Source organism: Xyrauchen texanus, chromosome 6 (genome assembly GCF_025860055.1).
Source record: "Xyrauchen texanus isolate HMW12.3.18 chromosome 6, RBS_HiC_50CHRs, whole genome shotgun sequence".
In the NCBI taxonomy this organism is placed as follows: Eukaryota; Metazoa; Chordata; class Actinopteri; order Cypriniformes; family Catostomidae; genus Xyrauchen; species Xyrauchen texanus.
In genome coordinates, this window is record NC_068281.1 from 18,835,249 (window position 1) to 18,857,123 (window position 21,875).

The 21,875-nt window shown below is 37.4% G+C and overlaps 1 protein-coding gene across 2 annotated transcripts in view; it reads left to right on the forward strand.

Annotated features, from left to right (window-relative positions):
* Positions 1-21,875, forward strand: part of LOC127645141 (beta-1,4-galactosyltransferase 2-like) — a 180,111-nt gene that overhangs the window by 17,903 nt on the left and 140,333 nt on the right. For both annotated transcript variants that reach the window (XM_052128669.1, XM_052128668.1), the window contains one exon: positions 13,686-14,112. In XM_052128669.1, the coding sequence (XP_051984629.1) occupies positions 13,782-14,112 (331 nt within the window). In that variant the 5' untranslated portion in view covers positions 13,686-13,781. The remainder of the gene's footprint in view (positions 1-13,685; positions 14,113-21,875) is intronic.

Sequence of the window (21,875 nt, forward strand, 5' to 3'; positions counted from 1 at the left end):
GTTTTTGTGTTATTTTAGAGAACAATACAATTTTTCCAAGAAAATTTTATTTTAGTTAATATGGAAATGAGAAGTTTTGGGGGAGTACCTCTTCTAAGGCAACTACATGAGAGATAGATGGTCAGAATTTTACATTATGATCTGAAAGTAGGTCTATTAGGTGTTATTAATACATTTGCCATTACTCGTAAATTGACCCTTCGCTAAAATCCGCCCTCATTGGTTATGGTTGCTCGCTCTGACAAGCTCTGCAGAACTCCCCATTGGAAGGAATGGGTGATTGCTGTGAAGGACGCAGTTTTTGTAAAAATATTCTCATAAATGGAATAGATAATCGTTTTTATATGGGCTGTTATGAAGAGTGAGATTGTAATGCATATTTATCTGAAGTATTTTGTAAAATAAATTGTTAAATCACTCAGTCATTTGATTAAAAACTGTGGAGTCTGTGAATCAGAATTAGGGGAAATTAATATTACAGTCTCTTGAAGAGAGAAAAACTTTTCATTTAATAGCGATCACACATCTATTAACATTAGTGTAAGTGAACAGAGCAGTTTATAACGTCTTAAAATGCACTAATTTTGATGCTGTGAACTGTTTATTTACTATCGCTTTTACAATGACTCAAATCAATACAAAAATGAATTAACGTTCAGGTATTAGCTTTAATTTACCTTGGAGCAAATGTAGGTGTCGTTGCAGATGCTAAATCTTCATTTGGTAAATGGAAACAGTTGAATCCATAACATGCTCTTCTCCAGAGTTATTTAAAGTTTTATTTGTATTTTTTATATAAAGTAAAACACTATGTATCCTCTCGGAGTAATTCGTGTCACTATTACAAATGACTCGGCAACAACGGGTTTTTAATTTTTTTTATTTTTTTTTTATAAAATCCTGCTAAAGGTACTCAAACACACATTAATTGACTGCTAATTAAACTGTCCAACACTATAACAAATCCACACATTATACCAAAGTCCGCTCTAAGGTTGATCAAGGTCATGATCTTTATTCCAGGATATGTGATAAATGTTAACATAAAACATAGTTTGAAAATATTATTTTTCAAGATTTTTCAAGTCATCAAAATGTGCTTACTAATTGAAATTGAAAATCTACCCAAAATCATTAAGGTACATTTAGTGCTTATCAAGTATAGCTCTCAATAAAATCATCATACTAATACCAGAATCTGTGAATCCCTAGCCATTGAATCTCAAATCTGAATATTGCATTGACATCTACGTATCTAGGCAGTTTGTAAATGGATGATTGATGAGTCTTTTGTGAAATACAGCCATTAATGTCATTTTGAATCATGGAAAAACTGGAGAGGCTGCCCATCTAAATCACCCTGATCTGTATGGCCTGGCTATTTTAATGTCATAATCAAATGGAAGTTACACTTATATGTGTATGTGTGTGCAAAAACGATGAGAGAGAGGGTGATTAATATATTGTTGGGAACAGCTTTAGGCAGTGGGAGATGACTGAATCGGTCATTTCCTGATGCAGATGTGATTTCTGAAGCGCTCCACTCTGCCAGATGTTTCTTTATTGAGTCGCTCGTGCTGTGCTTTACCCGTTTCATTCTAGCTGTTGCTTTGTTACTTTGTAGGACAGAAAACAGTTCCCACACAATTATTTTTGTTCACCTCATGAATAATAACCTTGAATGGCTGTTCAGTGTTAATTTTTTATAGCCCACAAGCTGTCCTTGTGTTCCAATAGAACGGTTTTCATGGAATCAAGGCCATGGTTTGTGTAACATCATGTCTGTCCGTACAGTATATGTTTGTGGTTGTGACATTGTAATCATAATCCTAGTTATGAAGGCATGGTAAATAAGACTTGATACATTTGTACACACTTTGTTACTCAATTTAAATAAAAAATTTGGCAGTAATGAGCTGCAGCTCAAATTATTTGAAAAGCACTATAAAATGACAAAAAAATGTATCCTTAATTTGTGTGCTGTGTACGGGTTCTTCCGATGCCTTGTGATCACTTTGTGTAAGGAACAGATCTTAAATGTATGTCTTTTTAATGATCAGTATTCCTCTCCACCATAACAGTCAGATCCTGATTCGCACTCATAAACATTCAAAAATGACTTCCTTAACAAGTGGAAGACAGCTTTGATGTTGGTGATGTCACTTGCCATTGGCTCCCACGTGTCTTGTTACCGATTGAAATAATTTAATGCTTGAACGTATCTTTTGAATGAGATGTGACTGCCTTCATGAAGAGGAAGATTTTCAGGGAAACATTTAAAACCTTCAGTTTCACTCTGTTCCTCACATGAAGCTGTCGTATGGTTTCAGAAGGCTTTATTTGCAACATAACCTATTTGAAATATTTTATATTGGTTTTTTGAAAGTTTTGCACAATAAATGGTTGTGTGTGTACTTTTATCTGCTTGTTAATTATTTGGTATTGTTAAGAATTGCTTAGGTTCAGGTATAGGAATGGGGTTAGGTTTTCAGAAATATCTATAATTAGATAATTATTGTGACAAAATAATTCTGCCTGTTTCATGTTTTAGATCGTTTATAAAAGTGGTTAGGTGTAGGGTTAGGGGATCTAAAATATCAATATGATTGTAAAATATAACTAATGTATTTTAATTATAATACAATATATTGCCGTTAAACATGCAATAAATCCGAAGACTGCCAAGCTTGAGACAGAATCCTCCGAAATGTGGTGAGAAAGCAATAAAGGACATTTTCATGATGTTGGAAAAAGACACTATGGGACACTTCCAGTATGAGACTGCCTTGTACCGGTAGTTAGATGTTCTGATTTGACCAAAGGTACTTTGCCTGAAAATTTAGCTAGATCATTAAAATTGCTTCAAGCTTGCCACAAATATGTACTGTAATCTGCAAGTATGATTTGATCGATCCTATTTACGGTTTAGTTATGTTTGAATGTTTAGGGAATGTTGGTTTTAAGGTCAGCGAAAATCATTTATGCAAACAGAGAAAGTGTGACAGCTCGGTCTGTTGGTTATACATTTAATTTTTTAAATATAGATGCTGTACGCATTTTGTTGCCAGTTTATTTAGCAGATTCCCTAGTGTAAATGTAAAATCCATTAGTTTATGACATAGGTGTGATGTAAAATATTTATTAACCTCTATTTTTGGCTTACTCCGCTGTGGATCAGTCTGAGCTTCTCCAGTTTGAGCTACTGCCAATATATGAATTTATTTGTAAATGGTAGTTTTACTTGAGTGATTACGGTTTATTTAGTGTGCCTAAAATGAGGCAACATTTGATTTAGAGACATGATTTAGGCCTGTTATGTATCCTGACTTTATTAAGACTAGATTGCTTCTGCAGTGTTTGAAAATGTTACTTAATTAACATTGAAGTTTTCAACAGTGGCTTTCAGAACCAAAGCATATGCATGGTCTGACTGTCTTTGAGAGTATAAATACTACTACAGTTAAAGTTCAAGTGGATATACTGAATTACTTTGCACAATGGTGTATAATGTATTATGGAGTATTTGGAAAAGTTTTTCCATTTACTGAAAGATTTATTTAGATAGCATTTGAAAAAAGTTGGTTGTTTTTACCTTATTAATTTATTAACTTGCTGCCAGTCTATCTTGCTATTTCTCAAAATATCTGTATGAACTTAGCTAGGATGATGTGAAAAAGGTAAGTTATTTTCTAAAAAGCCTTATAATTTCTGGTGGGTAAAAGGATGTAAAGCAATAGTGGTCAATGTGTGCATATAGAAATTTTGGAGAAAAGCTTTTTGCTCAAAAATTGCCATAGGGCCTTTCCTCTACAAGGCCCTTGGAGCTGTGATGAATATTTCAGTATCCTTAGTACTGGGACTTAAGCACACAAAATATTTTTTGGAGACAAACTTGCAAGTCAGCGAGTACACATACTCGTTCAGAGAGCTGAGCTTGAGAAAGAAGTTCTGATGACAGTCAAGGCCAAGACAAAGAGATTTCAAATGTGATTTTGTGAAAAGACTGCATAGCAATGGAGTAGCATTTTAAGAGTGACCTTGGTCTTATTGGGTTAGTGTTATATCGACGTCCTAAATTAAGGACCATTACTGTACTGAAGCATCCACACACTGCACTGCATTTAACCTGAGAGATCATAGGAAATGCAATAATTAGAGGGAACCGGGAATGAGGCTCAATCTCATTAGGTTGGATCTGCTCTAAAAGAGACTGATTTCAAGAACATCTGCAGAGTCAGACCTTTTCTTACCAGAGAAGCTACTCAGATGCTGGTACCCTAGTTTATCTCATCTTGACTATGCAGCTCACTTCTGGCTGGCATCCCAGTGTGTGCAATCAAACCTCATCATGTAGCTCATCCAGTATGCTGTAGCTCGGCTGATATTTAACCTTCTCAAGTACTCCCACTTCACATCACTGAAATGCTCCCTCCACTAGGTGACTGATTTTGAGATGCCTCAATTTTTTCTGCAATACAATGAGATTAAAGAATGTCTTCTCCGTATGTTTCCAATAAGAAAAATAGTTCAGCAATCTTACACTCCTCTATAGAGTTTAAGAGAGATTTCAACCATGTCTCAAACTGTCCTCAGCTTTGACAAAATACCAAGGTCTACAAACAAAAGATCAAATTAACTGAGCTATGCAATCCCCATTAATCATATTCCTTTTTGCTCTTCTGGCTAGCTTTCCAAACTACATTCTTGCCATCTGCTGATCACAATGGTCTCATATTTGATGCTAAAACACTTTTGCAAGTCAGTTTGGATAAGAGTGTCTGCTAAATGCCTTAAATGTAAGTAAATGTAAAAATGTATCCTCTACATGGTTGGAATGTAGAGCTTCTCCATAGTCTTTCATTTTCTGTTGTTATCTTCTACCCGTTCATTGACTCTGTGCACCTCATTTCAGGTCCTGTCACAACTTCCAGTCTTTTTCTATTCTTATTTATATCTAACCTCTTCTTTCACCTCTCGGTAGCCCTGTGTTTTTGGCTGTCTTCTTACGTCTGTGACGGCCGGTGTGATTCATTATGGGGGTTGGAGAGTGTTGAGCAATTCCCTAAAGGAGCTGAAAGGAGGCGGAGTTGTGTAAATTGTGTCAAACCATGGTTTTTATCCTTAGTGCTGATGATAGCTATTGCAGAGGAGTCACACATGATACAAGGGTTAGTTGATGGGGGGGCGGGTGAGCTGGATATGTCAGCCCAGTCAGGTACCATACCATATTTTTGAGGGGTACCAGTGATGGTCCTGGCTCACTTGGTGTCCCAGTCAAGACATAACAAAATGTTTTGTAAGAAAATAGGATAAACAAATAAATAAATTTGTGTAGTGGTAAAGTTTTTATTTAGCGTGTAAGAAGACCCGGGTTCAAATCCCAACCTAGTATACAATACAACCTCTTTTTGTGTTCCATGAGAAAGTAAATCGAGAGGGTGAGTAGAGGATTATAGGGTGAACTGTGCCTTTGAAGCAAATTATACGTGAAACTCAATTGGACTGACCAAATGTAAACTTTGAAGATAAATTTTCAGTATTTTACAAAACACTTTTTCCTAGGAATGCATCGATAGTGCAATGCAATACCGATAAGCCAATAATTATTTCATGTTATGGCCGATATTAAAAATGTAACATTTTATATATAATTTGTCCCCATTCTTATGGTTGATGTGAACATTAAATGAAGCTAACTGCTGATCTCCTGGGATTTTCACGCACCAGTGTCTAGAATTTTGGTACCAAAAGCAAAAAACATCTAGTGAGTGGCTGTTCTGTGGATGGAAATGCCTTGATTAGAGGTCAACAGAGAATGCCCAAACTGTGTAGGGCTCACAGTGTAGGAGCGGGTTTGGTTATTAGCAATAATCAATAATTATCATAGATAATTATTAATTCTTGAAATCAATAGAACATTGATTAGAATCAATGTTAGCTTTTTTTTTAATCCTTTAAATCAACAACCAAATTTAATAGAATATTCAATTATTATCAAATATAATAAATTATTATTAAAATTAATGGAACATTGATTAAGAATTAACACTAGCTTATTGATCCTTCAAATTCCACAATCATCAAAGCTAATTGTCAATAATCAAAATCAATAGAATATTAATTAGTATTAATGTCTACGGAGCACAACCCTGGAATCAGGGACTAATAACCAGACAGTATAACAGTCTTAATATTAGATTGTTCTCTTAGGAAAATTGATGTCCGTAAAGGGAACAACGAAGGGTTGAATTCGAGCACTGGCCTTCCCTGCCAGCCTTTGACACATGTGTATGCAAAACAAACAAATAAAACACTTCTCTTTTAATTATAACGAAGTTTATTGAAAATATAATATAAATTAATAATCAATACAATGCAGTCAATAAACTTCCGACATTCAACTACAAACTAAACAGTGACTTGATTAGATATGGTAACCAGAATAAGCCTATAACACATGAGAGGACAGTATGCATGTGTGTGTGTGTGTGTGTGTGTGTGTGAGAGAGAGGCGTGACGCGCACGATATGCCGGACGTGACTGTCTTGGAGAGTACGTCATGTGAGATTTCCAGCCAGAGAGTATGGCCGCGAATGTGGGAGCGGAGAGAAGCCGGTTAATGGTGTCTGCCCATTTACAGCATGTCTCCGCTTGCAAGATAACCTGGGGACAAAGCTGAGCTGTTTCACAAAGTTATCTGTGTGTGTGTGTGTGTGTGTGGTACGACAGAAAGAGAGAGAGAATAAAGTGGTGGTGCCGAAGCCGGTTTCGCGATCGTGGGAGAGAAGGCAACTGTTATGGATAAACACAGTGTGCCGGTCTCATCCGCGATGGCGTAAATACACAGTCCAACGTGATTGGATTACAACACAGTAAATTCTTGTGATAACAGTTTGTTACATCAATAGCTTGAGTATTATTAGCAACAATGAGCGTACTCCGTGGTCCGTAAACTGTACAAACAATAAACTTGATCCACAAGAATAACACACCTAAATATCCTATCTCTGCCCAGACGTTCACCTCTTACTTGGATCGCGTGAGGATGCATGTAGAACGTGTTCATCCGTCGTTTGACTCCGACTCGGTTCCTCAAGGCTCGGGTGATGACGGGGGGGGGAGTTTCCTCACTCTGTCGGCGGTGGTATGGCTGCTGATTCTCGGCGGGTTGGCAGAGAAATCAACAACTTCAACTTGATTGAAGGGAGGAAGGGAATTCTTCTTTCTTCACATCTGTAGACAAACGGATGAAGATGCGGATTGCTCGGCGGTTTCCTTCGGATCCGTTAAAGTTTTTGGTGGAACACAATGTAATCTCAACTCGTCCAGCGAGATGGAGATTGTATAGCCGCAGTTTCAAGTGGCACGTTACTTCCTTGTTGTGGCAGGGCGGAGGGCGGGGCCGGGTCGTGATTATACACACCCGGTCCCTTATCAGGCTAATCAAGCCTCCAAGAGGGATAAAGGCCGACTGCGGAGGATTGTGCGGGAGAGAGAGATAGTTTACGGACATGTCAGTCATGTGTGTTTGTTTCTTCTGTTTAAGTTTTATATTAAACTATTATTTATATTGAAAAGCCGGTTCTTGCCTCCTCCTTTCCATTGACTTCTTTACAGTTGTGCAATGAGGCAACACCTGAGAGCAGCGATGAGCCACGTCTACATACAGCACACAAATTCCCTGGAAGCAGGGTAGAGAACGATTTCCGAGGTATTTCTACTCCTGATGACATCATAGTTGAGGTGCGTTCTGTTGAGGGCCTCATCCAATAAGTGTTGAGAGTTCGATCCTTTGGAATTTCACACAGTTGTAAAGTGAGCAAGGCTTCTTGGGATTTGTAGTCGGTTTTGTACTCCCTTTGTTTGATTTTGGCATGGTTTTTATCAGCAAGATTTATGACTTTGTTTTTGTGGGCCTCAGTCAGGCGTTACGACTGTGTTAGGCCTGCCTTTGTCTTGTATCTGAATACATAAGGCCTAACAACTGGTTCAAACTGACAAAATCTATGGTAACTCAGATAACTGCTCTGTACAATTGTGGTGAGAAGAATAGCATTTCAGAATGCTATTCTGAGATGCAGGTTGGTGCCGTTTTGGTGGCACGAGGGGGACCTACACAATATTAGGTAGGTGGTTTTAATTTTGTGGCCACACACACACACACACACACACACACACACACACACACACACACACACACACACACACACACACACACACACACACAGCTTTGCAGATCCTTGGCATTATACTCAGGTGACATTTCACTCCACGAATACTGTAGCACTTGCCATAGATGTGGCTGTCTTGTTGGGCACTTCTCACCCACCTTACAGTCTAGCTCAAGGGTGGGCAACTATTTGGTAAAGGGGCCACATCAGGCTTTAAGTAGGGCATAGGGGGCCACATTGTATTCATTTTGAGGTACAATGATCTGCATTGATTTGGTTTTTGTATCTTTTAAGCCCAGAAATAGTAGTGTACTAATTTTTCTGAAGTGTATCTGTGACTAATGGGACTATTCTGCAATTGTCTAAAGTATTATATTGCTCTACAAAAGGTAGATACTTTTCTATCAGACATTAAAAAACTGAATAAAGCTTATACATTTATTTTACCATCTCTACTTCCCTGGTAATTTATTATTCAATTGAACAATCTCTAAATCAGGGGTCTAAATTGAAATATTGAAATTTATAGAACTTTTAATGTTTGTTGCAAAGCGGGCGAGTTTACTTATTTTTTTTTCTAAAACACTACCCGTTTACATGCTAAAAGGGTCATGATGCGGTTCTCCTACTTTCAGCACACAACTGAATAACACAGGCTGCATGACTATGATAAATAATTACCCCCCCCCCGTCCCCCCCGCCCCGCGATTTCTGCCTGTGGCTGAAGACATGTGAGGCGTATTTTTCTCAAACTAGAGACTCTGATGTACTTGTCCTCTTGTTTAGATGTATATCTGGCCTTCCACATCTCTTTCTGTCTGTTGTTAGAGCCAGTTGTCTTTGAAGACTGTAGTGTACACCTTTGCTAAAAAAAAGAAACTGAAGATTTCATACAATTTCAAGCAATATATGGCCTTCATTCCTCAAAACAATGCTTGACTGATAAGTTTGTAGAGAAAGCCGATTCTTTTTGTCATTTGTGACCTAATATTGACCTTAAGACATGCCAGTCTATTGCATACTTTGGTAACCAAAAAAAAAAAAACAGACAATGTTAAGCTTCATTTAATGAACCAAATAGCTTTCAACTGTGTTTTATATAATGACAAGTGATTTTCTAGTACCAAATAAGCAATTTAGCATGATTACTCAAGGATAAGGTGTTGGAGTGATGGCTGTTGGAAATGGGGCCTGTGATCAAAAATGATTTTGAAATAGTGATTTAGTTGTTTTTCAGTTATGTCCTGACTATAATTCACCAAAGTGGCATTCCACTGATCACAAAGTAAAGTACCAATTTCCTTCTGCAAATATTGCAGAAAAATACATTCCAAAAGTTTGGCCGCCAGTGCGCAGGCACTAAATAAAAAATGATGCCAGTGAATGTAGGCTTTACAACATTATAAAATATGAATGAAGATGGATGCTCAGAGATTAAGAGCTAAAGATTGTTTAATATTGTTATTTAATTATCAGTGTTATTAAACTAGATTCATTTTTTGTTATTGATGGATAATGGCAAACATAACAACCCGGTCTCATGACAAGTTGTAATTATTTGTTAAAGATAGTGAAATGCCAAACTTTTTTTACTCACAAATCTTTACTCTTATTTTTAAATATACGGACCAACGAATAATATATATAAAAATCACGATTCATTAATCGGGACACCATGTAATTAATTGGATTAAAAATGTATTATATATATATATATATATATATATATATATATATATATATAGTTTAAAAAGATGCATGAAAAGATGACAATTATTAGCGTTTGAACAGTGTTAACATGTTTCATGGTGTCTATTTCTGTATAAAGGAGTAAAAGAAAGGGAAACGCAAAAGAAAAAAAAACAATTCTTCCAATGTGTATGTGACTAAAGAGATTTCCTTGGTGAGACAATTCATCATATTATTTCTTAATTCAATCTAAGGACATAATAAGAAATTAATTTCAAGTGAATTGAAGTTCCTAATGTCTTGCTGTAACATTAAAATATAATATTGATGATGAAAAGTAATGTAAAGAGACTGTGTTATGTTTTTTTGTTAGCAGTGAAAGCGGACGCTGAAAAGACTTTCCCTATCTGTCACTCACTCAATGTTGTATCTATTTAGTTACACTAGCAGTCCCTAAACGAAATGCCACAACTATCTGAACTGTGTTACTTGGATTGGCGGTGCAGGTGTGTACCACTGTGTACCTTGTAGTAAGCGCACATGACCCTCACGTAACTTCCCCCAACGCTCCACGAGTGTTATACGGTCCCCCACACCTCGGGGACAAGCTGACTGCCCATAATGGTGACCGGCCACATCAGCCGTGGCCTCTCCTTTTCTCAAACAGGACTTTCCGGGACTTACCGTCTAGTCCGTCGTGGTGTGCCGCTATAGCGGCCACATACACCTTCAAGGTGGAGGGGGACAGCGGTTCCTCCAACCTCTCCTGCAGAAAGGAAAGCACTGAGCCGACTGTGCATCTCTGGGGGTCTTCGTGTCGGTAAGAACACCATTTAGCGAACAGACGCCACTTCAAGGCATAGAGGCGCCTCGTAGAGGGGGCCCTAGCCTGAGTGATGGTGTCTACCACGGCAGGTGGTAGGCCACTGAAGTCTTCCGTACAGGGGCCAGACATGGATGTTCCAGAGGTCTGATGCCCTTTGCGACGAGCTGACGGGGTGTGGGATCTTGAGCCATGCCAGGTCAGGATGTGCTGAATAGCCTCCGTCTGCTGCTTCACCGCCGAGAACTGCTGGGCAATTTCCCAGACGGTGTTGCTGAATAGACCAGCCTGGGAGATGGGGCCGTTCAAGAAGTGTGTCTTGTCGGCCTTGTGTATCTCGACCAGGTTAAGACATAGATGGCGCTCCTGGACTAACAAAGTGGACATCGTCCGCCCGGGAGACCGCCGCCGTGACCTTCGTTGCCCAGAGGGCAAGGTCGGTCGAAGAGCGCAGCTCCTACATCAACCTAGTGCGTGTGATGGCAGAGGAGTATTCAAGTAAACATTCAGTATAAAATGCAAAAAAAATTACTGCTGGTTTTTTCTGTATGATTATAATACATTAATACATTTTAAAGCTACTAAAAGTTATTCAGTCAAGAGCAGTGTGTTTTTGTTTTCTTGTTATTTTTTATGATTATTGTAATGACACACTAGCCAGCAGCAGGTCTATTAGCTTACATTTATACTTACAAGTCCGACATATTAATACGAATCTGCTTTTTCCCACTGTTTACCTTCACTTTACACATCATTCTCTGTGTTTACATGAATACTTCACAAAAGACGGGCATTTTAGTGGAATTTTACGAAACACAACATTCGAGATCTTTTGTTATTATGAGAAGTGTAAAAATATTTTCGATACATTATGAAACTGTGGGACAAATTAGACTGTGGCGTTCTTATTTTTTACTCGTTAAACAAAAAATATGAAATCTTAATCTAAAAACAGGCAGAAATGGTACAATAATCCTACCCTATTATAATATTGAACATTAGTTGATACTGATAAATTAAAAAAAAAAAAAAAAAAAATCACTAACATCGGCTGATAACTGCTATGCTTTACGATTTAACTACTTTCCCCCTAAAATACTTATCAACCAAAAATTATTATTATTATTATTATAAAATATTTTTTTAAAGTTCAAAATCAACTTTCCTTAAAACATTGCTTGGATGGGCATAGCACTTCTGGGCCCAGTTGCTACAAGTGAAAACATATCAGTATATCCTATACCTCCACTCCCACATTGTCAGTCTGTGCGTTCGAGCTAGCGAGCTGCTGAGCACCCCCCCCCCCCTTAGTAACTGCCGCGGGGGAGCTTTCACCAGCCAGCCGTGTGTGAAATCAAGAGGCTTTCTTGTGGATGTTTCATCCAGTGATCACGCCAGTAGAGAGCAGGGGGAGAAATTAGCCACAGGTCTCAGACTCCAGGCTGCAGTCTGTTGCTGTGTAAACTTACTTGCCCTTGGCCTCTAACACTTATGGCTGATTGGAAAAACCCATCAACATTGTAATTGCTCACAGTAAGATTTGGACAGCCATTTAGTGTTTTCGAGTTTAGCCCAATTAAACCAGGAGAAAGTTGAAGTTTCACAGTTGTTGTGCAAATTGCATGGCCTTGAATTGACTTCATTACGGTGTATTTGTTTTTGCTACACATGATTGATGGGTATTTGAAAAGACCCATGACGAACATGGTTTTCCTTGCTGTGTTGATGTATTTCTTGTTGAAACTGTTTAAGGTGGGATATATCAAATTGCTCTTTGCTTTTATTTTTTTAAATAGCCAATAGCCTTTAGTTTATGTCACAACCATAACATTTGCTACTTTATATTGGTTATTGACTCATTGCTTCTTGCATTAATTGCTACTTGCTATTGCAGGTCCGAAGTAGGTGGTAGTAGGGGGAATTCTCATTTTAGAGTGCATTTTATTGGACAAAATAAGTCTGCAAGATGAGTCATTAATATTTTTGGTCCGATGTAACCGACCTCGAAGCTAACAGATGTGGACTAAAATTTACAAAACTCTTTAATGTCTTTAAAGTGACTTTGGATTTTAATCATCAACATGTTAGACAAATAATGATTTTATATTGATGACAAGATCATTCAATGGCATGGTCATTTCATATCAATTGATATGTGTCAGTCAAAATCAATCAGAACTGGCAAGGTCACACATAACTGGTCTTTTGATACAATTTTGACTGTTTTAATTGCTGTAGACCATTTCAAGAATGTAAACTATAAGAAGGAATTAGAGAATTAACATTAACGGATCCTTTAAATAGGGCTCAGAGTTAACATAATATTGACCCGTTTATGTTAAATAGTGTCTGGTTATAATCAATGAAGCCATTCAATGAAGCTCTCTGCATGACCCGCGGGCGGACAATATTTAAAGTATTTTTGTTTCTCTTTCATCTGGATAAAATTATATATAATTTCACTCCTTCCGCTGTTTTGAATGAGGGTGCATTCTATTCAGAAGTTCTATTCCCTATGCCCTTCGAAAACTATTCACTGGGAGATCTTTGAAGGCTAATAGGTGTGGGGCTAAAAAATAAGGGTAATTCGGAATTCACTTTAATTAATTTTTATTGGACATTCTGTTTGTAGCGATCTTACAGGATGACTATCATAATTGTTCTTCTTTCACAGTGCCCTTCGGAGGGTGATTTATCCCATTTGGAACGCACAACTTGCAGGAAATTTTCAAGGAAAAAAAAAAAAAACTTTACTTCCTTCCCGTCTTGAAATGGTCTATAGTATGCATACACACAAATCGTTAGCACAGCTATAGGAAAGCTACTCTGAAATACACTTAGCATAATTATTATTTGGTTAAATAGTCAGCTAAATGTCTGTTGTGATAACATTGATGTTTAAGTTTCATGATGCTATCCAACACTAATTCCTTGATGGACATCACCAGTCCATTGGTCTCATCCGACATTGAATTCTAACTCCCCTCACTTTTGGTTTGTAGGTGATATTTGTAAATTGCTGTCCAGGAGGGTCCAGTGGAGACGAAAGGTGACATTGACCGGATGCACGTAGCAGAGTGTGCCGTGTGGCTTTGACCATGAGCCGGCTGATGTTGGGCCGGACGTTGGAGCGGATCTGCAAGGCTGTGCTGTTGCTCTGCCTGGTGCACTTCCTTATAATGATGATCCTGTACTTTGATGTCTACAGCCAGCGCTTCGACATCTTCAGCCGCTTCAACAATGGCCGTGGAGCCAACAGCTCACGAGGACCACACCACTACTATTATAATTTCTCCAGGACCAACACTACCTTTGCAAGCTATTTAGCCACAGCTGACCATCTCCTGCCCAGTGCCAAGCCAGAGGCAAACCACACACCACCAACCCCTAAGCCATTACCACCATGTCCGGAGGTACCTCCTGGTCTGGGTAAGTTTACTAATATTTCAATTGTGGTTTAGACATTTTAAATAAGAGTACAATGATGAATACCCCAAAATGCAATTTATGCGACAGTTGGTTCCGGTCCTTTAATCTGATTGGACAAGCAGTGTTCCAAGATTAAGAATTATAACTTTTTGCAGACCTTTAGTATAACAACATTGGGACGTTTCACTGTTTATATCACTGCGCTTGTCCATGTTTGTGGCATTTCAGACAGTCTGTAAGTTGCTTGGTGACACGCAACATATGAGCTAACTTTGTTTTTTTTTTAGAACGGTTTTTGTTAGTGGTGTAAAAATTGTCAAAATAACCGTCCATGTTGTGTCTAAAGTCACTTGATTTATACAATAGTTGCTGTTGGTCCCTGATTGGGCAAACAGCATTCCAAGAGTGCTGATGATAAAGGCCACATCCACACTAAAACGTTTTCATTTGAAAAGCTACATTTATTCCTCTACATTTATTCCATAACTGCACACTTTGGAAAACGATGACATTAGGAAAATGAAAACAAGAGTTTTCAAACGTGAACAGATTAGTGTGGATGTGGCTTTAATATAACGGCACTGGGACGCTTCACTGTTTGTATCTTTTCGCTGGTCCAAAAAAAGAAACATTTGATTCCAATCACACATGGAGGCTCTAAAGATACCGTGTATGTCCTTTCTTGTAATTAAATTCACTGGCTGATGCCGGTAGTCTTAAAGAGACAGTACCGATTTAGCTTGTGTTCTACATATTAATGTAAATACATGTAAATAGTAAAAATGTTGCAAATAAACAATGATAAATGTAACAAATATGTATGCAACATAATATATGCAATTTCAAGACATTTATTGATGGTATATTCTGAATTTGAGCATTTTTCAAAAGCAAAAATGTGACCAATATGATGAAAAACAATTGCTAATTATATTTTGTAAAATTAATGTTTTCAAATTGTACCAAGAATGGTTACCTAGACATTTAGTAGGTCCCTTTATAATTAAAGAGAATCAGCTGAGAGAGAATTTTTTATATTTAAGCAAAATTTATATTTTAACAGAAAAGTACCCATTTAATTGATATCAAATCAAAAGAAAATTGATTAGTGAGCTTGTTAATCGTAATTTTAAATGCCGTTCCAGATCATTCTGGCCCAGTTTAACCTTTGGTTACAATTGTTGGCCAAATGACACCCTACGACAGCAGTCACAGCACATCCCTTTGTTACTTTTGACAGCTAAGCTAAGTATTTGTGAAGCTTTTGGCAAAGAACTAGGCTTTCATAGTGGAACTTCATAAAAGTAAGAACAAAATCCCTTGAATAACTAGCGATCAAATGCTCAATTATGCAAGAGAATAGAATAATGTAAAAGACAGTAAAGCATGGAAGGCGCTCAAGCTTCAAAACTCTCAATTATTGCGCTGAATAGGTGGAAACCAAGAACCAAAAGTTGAGTGGTGTGTTACGAGGGCCATGTGGGCAGGGGTCCCAGCCGCTGCTCCCCATCTCAAAACCATAATGGATTCTCTGCAGACTCCAATTACTGTAAAAGCCGGTGTCTCGCTCCGTTTTCGGAGCTGACCGGGGAGTTAAAATGGATTTAACGTCAGCAGTCTCTTCGGCACACTTATATTTCATCCACTCAACTGCTTTATTTCCGGTCTCTTACACAGTAGAATGACTTATTCAAATAACTAACAGAACTGTACCAATTTACTATCTCATTGCTATGCCAATCAATCTGCCTCATTATGATTATGCACCAGGAAGTCAAAACTCTGACAATGACAAAACTCAAAACTCTGACAACCCTTACAATGTCATAGCTCTGCATTTTCTTGCTCATAATGAATTGCTTCATTATGAAAGTGTGGCGTAGATATTTGAAATGCAAGCAAGCCTTTGCCACCCATATTCTTCTAATTACTTTAAAGCAGAGCTCTTGAGGGGGTTGAGCTGTGTCATACGACTCGTGTACACTCTCTCTCTCTCTCTCTCTCTCTCTCTCTCTCTCTCTCATCCCTTGTTAGCCTTACCCTCTTGAGTAATGTCAGACACCCAAGATGACCACCTCAGTACTTGTTATTTTTGAACTCAGGGCCCCAAAAAAGAGAATTTGATTGATTTCTAAAACCAGTCTTTGCCTCATTCATTAGACAGACAGTAATGCTGAGTGGAATGTGTCATGAGCTGGAACTTTGAGAGGCAGAGTTAAAATGAAAACACTTTATTGCAGGGTTGTCAAACCCATTTTAGGTTGCGGGCCAAATCACACTAAACATCAGCTTATGTGGGCTGATATTTTGACTTGTTAAACGATGAAGAGTGTATGCACAATAAATACTCCTGGAGTTAATAAAGTTCTGGTTTAATTTTATGCCAATCCAAATCCGATACCACGTGATTGTTATTGCAGTTATCATCAAGCTTAAAAAATGTCAACATTTAAGTGTTAGCAGCCGTTTATACTCGAAACACTCTGCATGAAAATTAAGCACCAGCATTGTGTGTGTGTGCGTGAGTGTGGCAATCATGTGACAGAGCAGTGTGGCACCTGAAGCGTGCAGCGCATGTGACTGTATATTATTTAAATTACATCCTTCTGCCGTTTAATGATCACACTTGGCCATATCCAGAATTTTTTAAATTGTCATTGATTCATCTCAAAACTATCACATCTCATGTCATTTTGCTAATGACAGCATACTGTAGTATGGTACCGAAATTAGCAAGATGATATCGTATCGCTTTTTTTTTTTTTTTACTACGTTAGTACTGGTAAACCACACATCCTTACTAAGAATATAATATTATGAATAAGTAATGTAGATAATTAGTTTTTTTTATATAATTTATTAGCATAATTGAATTGAATTAAAAAAAACATTTTTATTTTTTATAATTTTACTCCTCCACAGGCAGTATTAGTCCTGCAGTCAAGTGTGCTTGATATTCCTGGTCTGTTTTATTTCCACTTTTCTGAACAACTTTGCATCCATCCTTTCTTTTAGCGAACTGGCGGAAGGAGAAAGGACCTTTTGTCAACCAGCAATCAAAGAAATCCAGTGTTTTCTGTGCTTTTCACTTTGAAAGTGCAGTGTTTCCCACAGGATTTTGGGAGACTGTGGTGGGTGAACCTTGGACCCTCTATGGGGATCTGCGGGCATGCTCTCCCATAAGAAAATTGTGTACATTTTAAAGTTAAAAGCATCAATCTGGTGCAGATCTATGAAGAACTTTGTGTTCTTGTAAACAATTTGGCGCTCTAGTAGTCATTTAATCATAAACACATTGGTTGTATAAATATGATTGGTGATGACATGGTAAAAAAGCCACACCCACAAATATAGTAAACAAGACTGAGTTTAACGCAGTTCACAAATGGTCAATACATAAAATCGACTAGAGAATACATTTGAGCAAGGGCTCGACATTAAGCTTTGTCATGTGCTTGTCCTCTGGACACATATATTGGTCATTCACTTGTCCGAGTAAAAAAGTTACTTGTCCGGAGTGAACAAAGAATATTTAAGTTACGTGCTCAAGTAACATGTCAAAGTTTATATAGTACATTTTTCTAAAATTATGACCGATGCCCAAACTAATAGTGTACATATGCAATCAACTCAATTCTCTGCAACACAAATGTAAACTGCACTGGATAGGGGAGGAGGCTATTGTCATATGATTATTATTTTATGGTAGTCAAATAAAGAAAAGCCTCCATCGCCACCATTAACAGCAGGGATGCTCAGTTATATGGAATGAGATCTATTTTTTCATCATGTTATTGCTACAAAGAGCGTTTTAGAAAGTCTTTTTTCCCAACTGCGATTAGATTTTATAACCAGTGTTATATAAGATGATATATAGATAATGGTCGTATATAATCATAATGCTTTGATGAAATTGATATTTGAGAACAAGACTTGTTGTTGTTGTGTATGTTGTCTGTTGTTGTTGTTGCTTATTTATTAATTGTATTTTTGAGCTGTTGTGACATATAAATTTCCCCTTGGGGATTAATAAAGTAAATCAAATCAAATCAAATCAAGCAAGATCTAAAATGTACAATAAATGCTATACATTAAATCACAATACCAAAATGTCAGTAGGAAGTGAAATTTGACGATTCCCAATACCAGCTTCAAAACCACAACAAATAATAACACTAACTAATATGTTAATGATGGAAGACTGGTTTCAAGTTCTTAAATAATTAATCAAGACTAGTAAACAGTCAGTAATAAAATAACAATAAAAAACAGCAATGAATAGAAATTGATTAAAAATAATAGATCAAAAAATGTAAATTAAGTATATTCAGTGCTTTTTAACAGCTTTAAATGTTTTTAACAGCAGCAGACTATCAAGTATTCAAGTAAACATTCTGAGTAAAATACAACATAACAACTACTGGTCTTTCTCTATGATGATAATACAGTAATATTTTTTAAAGGTACTAAAGTTATTCAGTCAAGAGTGGAGAATGTTTTCTAGTTATGGTTGATGATTATTGTACTGACACACTAGACAGCAGCAGGTCTATTAGCTTACATTTATACTTACAAGTGCAACATATTATTACAAATCTACCTTTTTCTCCGCTGTTTACATTCACTTTAGTATTCTCTGTGTTTACATGAATACTTCACCAAGACGGGCATTTTTTCGGAATTTTGAAATGTATCGGACCGTTCAGGTGCTCATTAGCATGAGCATTTTCAGAACACACACACACACACACACACACACACACACACACACACACACACACACACACACACACACACACACACACACACACACACACACACACACACACACACACAGCCTGTCAATCAAATAGGGTGCAGGGCTCTGGATTACTTTCAATGGCAGAATAAAAATATGAACTTTCTAATATGTGATATAGGCTTAGACTGACTGACTGGGAGTGAGAGATGCTTTGCCAAAGCAAAGGCGCAAAACACAACGTTCAAGATCTTTTATGTTATTATGAGAAGTGTAAAAATATTTTCGGTTCATTATGAAACTGTGGTGGGCTGCAATAGTCTAGGTATTTAATGGGAAACACTGAAAGTGTACAGCAGGCTGTTTTTGAGAGCATCCCAGCCTTTTGATATCAAACCCACATTTCAGTTTCGTTGGCAGGGATGCTTAGTCATCAATATGCCACTGTAATGAGTATCTGATGTTTGCTGTCAAGGCAAAACAAGTGCGTCTTCTGTAAACACTTGCTCTTTGGTGCTTGAAACACTAAGCATTTAGAAAAATTATTTTGATTGAGGTGAATGAAGGCATAGAGCCATTATTATCCTAAAGAGTTTTTTAAAGCATGATTGAACATTGATTGCATTTGGCACAGACTTTCTATTAATTCATTTACAACAGTTGACCTGTTGATGTTAGTTTAGGCATGTAAGAAGCTGATGTTTTTACATACAAGAGGTCAATGTACTATAAAAACATACTGTAAGATTCAGAACTCAAAACTTTCTCCTCATTGCAAAAGCATTTGTTGAAACCAAGCTGCCAAAACACCTTGTTCTCCACATCCTCCACATTGTGTTTTCACACCATGGTAGACATTTGCATCTGACCTTCTCCACAACACCACATCAATGCCTACTTTACCTTATTACCTCTGTAGCCACACCCAGTCATGGTGAGCTTTGAGATGTCAAGGAGAGAGCAGGTCAGTCAAGAGCAGAGAGTCAATCATAACAGTGAGCATTTAGTTTGAAGTCTTAAAAGGAGAAGCAGTACCAAAACAAAAAGTTGTTATGTTTTAAAATATATGACTGTTTTTTGTGCAAAATCTTTACTAATATTATAAGTGAACCTCTAGGAACTTATTAAAATAATAATATAAATTAAAAAATATGTAATAAAAAAAGACCTCATGTCATGACCTCTTTAAATTTCCGTTCAGTCATGACAACTCTCATGTTAATGTGGCTATGACATATTGATTGGTTGTTGGTCTTGGCGGACTAGATCTACTATGCTGCTGCACAGACATACGCACAGAGTTAAGCATGTGTATATGCTGCTGCTGCAGCACAATTAGACAAAATACAAGACATGCTGCACCGAACAAGTTGCTCCATGATTCAACATTAAAAACAATATCCCAACAAATCAGGGAAGCTGCAGAAACTTATAAATGCAAAACACAACCCCCCAACCAAGCAAATCTATTGCCAAGACTAGTATATTACTGATGTTTTAAAAAGCCTTGTGCACCAAGTGTATGCTAGCCAGGTGTGCCTTTGTCACTAGCCAAATGGCATAACACTAATAAGCTAAATATTTACAGTATGTGTGCCTCGGCCTGCTGGTCTGAATGACTTGTACAGCTAGTGACCTTACCCATGAAGTGTACCTGAACCAGGAAAACCCAGAACTTATCTAACTAGTGACTTAGACTGGCTATGTGTGGATTTATTTAATCTAATGACCTTAGATAGCGATGTTTGCCAGCCAGAATGGTCTAAGGCTTACCTTGTTAAAGATGCGCTTCTATGTGTCATGGACAAAAGCAGACCTTACCTTGCAAGCTGACAGAAGAAAAGCCCCAGCAACCATCAAAAACTCTCACAGCACACTTCAGTGAAACCAGTTTGTCTGCAAAACAACAATTTAAATGTTACACAAAAAGAGAGACGCAGTTTGATTAGCTACCTGCTTAACTGTCAAAGGACCAATCAACACCTTGCAAGCCGATTGGCTTAACATGCCACATGTGAGCTAACAGATTGGCTAATAGATAACAAGCTCAAAGAATTTATCAGCTTGCGCCACATTGAGTTGTATGAATGAACTTTGTTTTAAATTTCTCGAAATCCTAAAAATGAAAAGTCATACAAATCAAAGTCATATTATGGTGTAAAATGAATAAGAATGATTTAAGATGCTGCACTATTTCTAGGTCACTAATCAAATAAGCAAATTTGTGAAATTGACCTTGTTATCTCTTTTGCATAAAAAGTCAGATTTCCTTGCTTCCATTGAAGCACACAAGATACTCTTTGTAATATTATCAAATCATGCTGGGATTACATGGATCATCAGGTTTTAAACAAATAATCTTGAGAAACACATGCCAGCTTGAGTGCATGCTGTTACAAACTCACCATCATGCTTGTTTCTAAACCCAAATCTCCTTTCTTCCATAGAAATCCAAAGGATACATTTAGAGGAATGTCCATGCTGGTCACTATTCACTTTTTATGGCTTCCCCCATAAAATTAAACTGAATTGTGACTAGGGACAGCACAACTTGGGCATTCTGTGAAATAATTTATTGTGGCTGAGTAAATCAACACAGAATAAATTTGTTTTAGTTAACTATCCCTTTAAGATAAAAGGGGGACATACCAAAAACGAAATTCTGAAATTCACATAATTTTTTTCAATTAATTAATTCACTCAAATTGAGTTGCCTTTAATATCATTTGTAACAAACAAACAAAAAAAAAAAGCAAAAAAAAAAAAAGCATTATCACTATTAATATAAGACTTTCAACTTTCAACCCCACTGCATCTTCATCAAAACAATGTCCTAATTACAACAAGTGCACACGCTAAAGTGAATAGCTCAGTCTCTTACTCCCTCTTCTAACTTATATAAACATCTCATAGAGCTGATGCGTTGGGATGCCGCAGCCTGCGGCATTCTCTCCAGAACTGCAGTGACATGAAATGTGGCCTGGCGCCTACTGGCCAGCCGGCTCATCCGGCAGAGGCTCTAGCT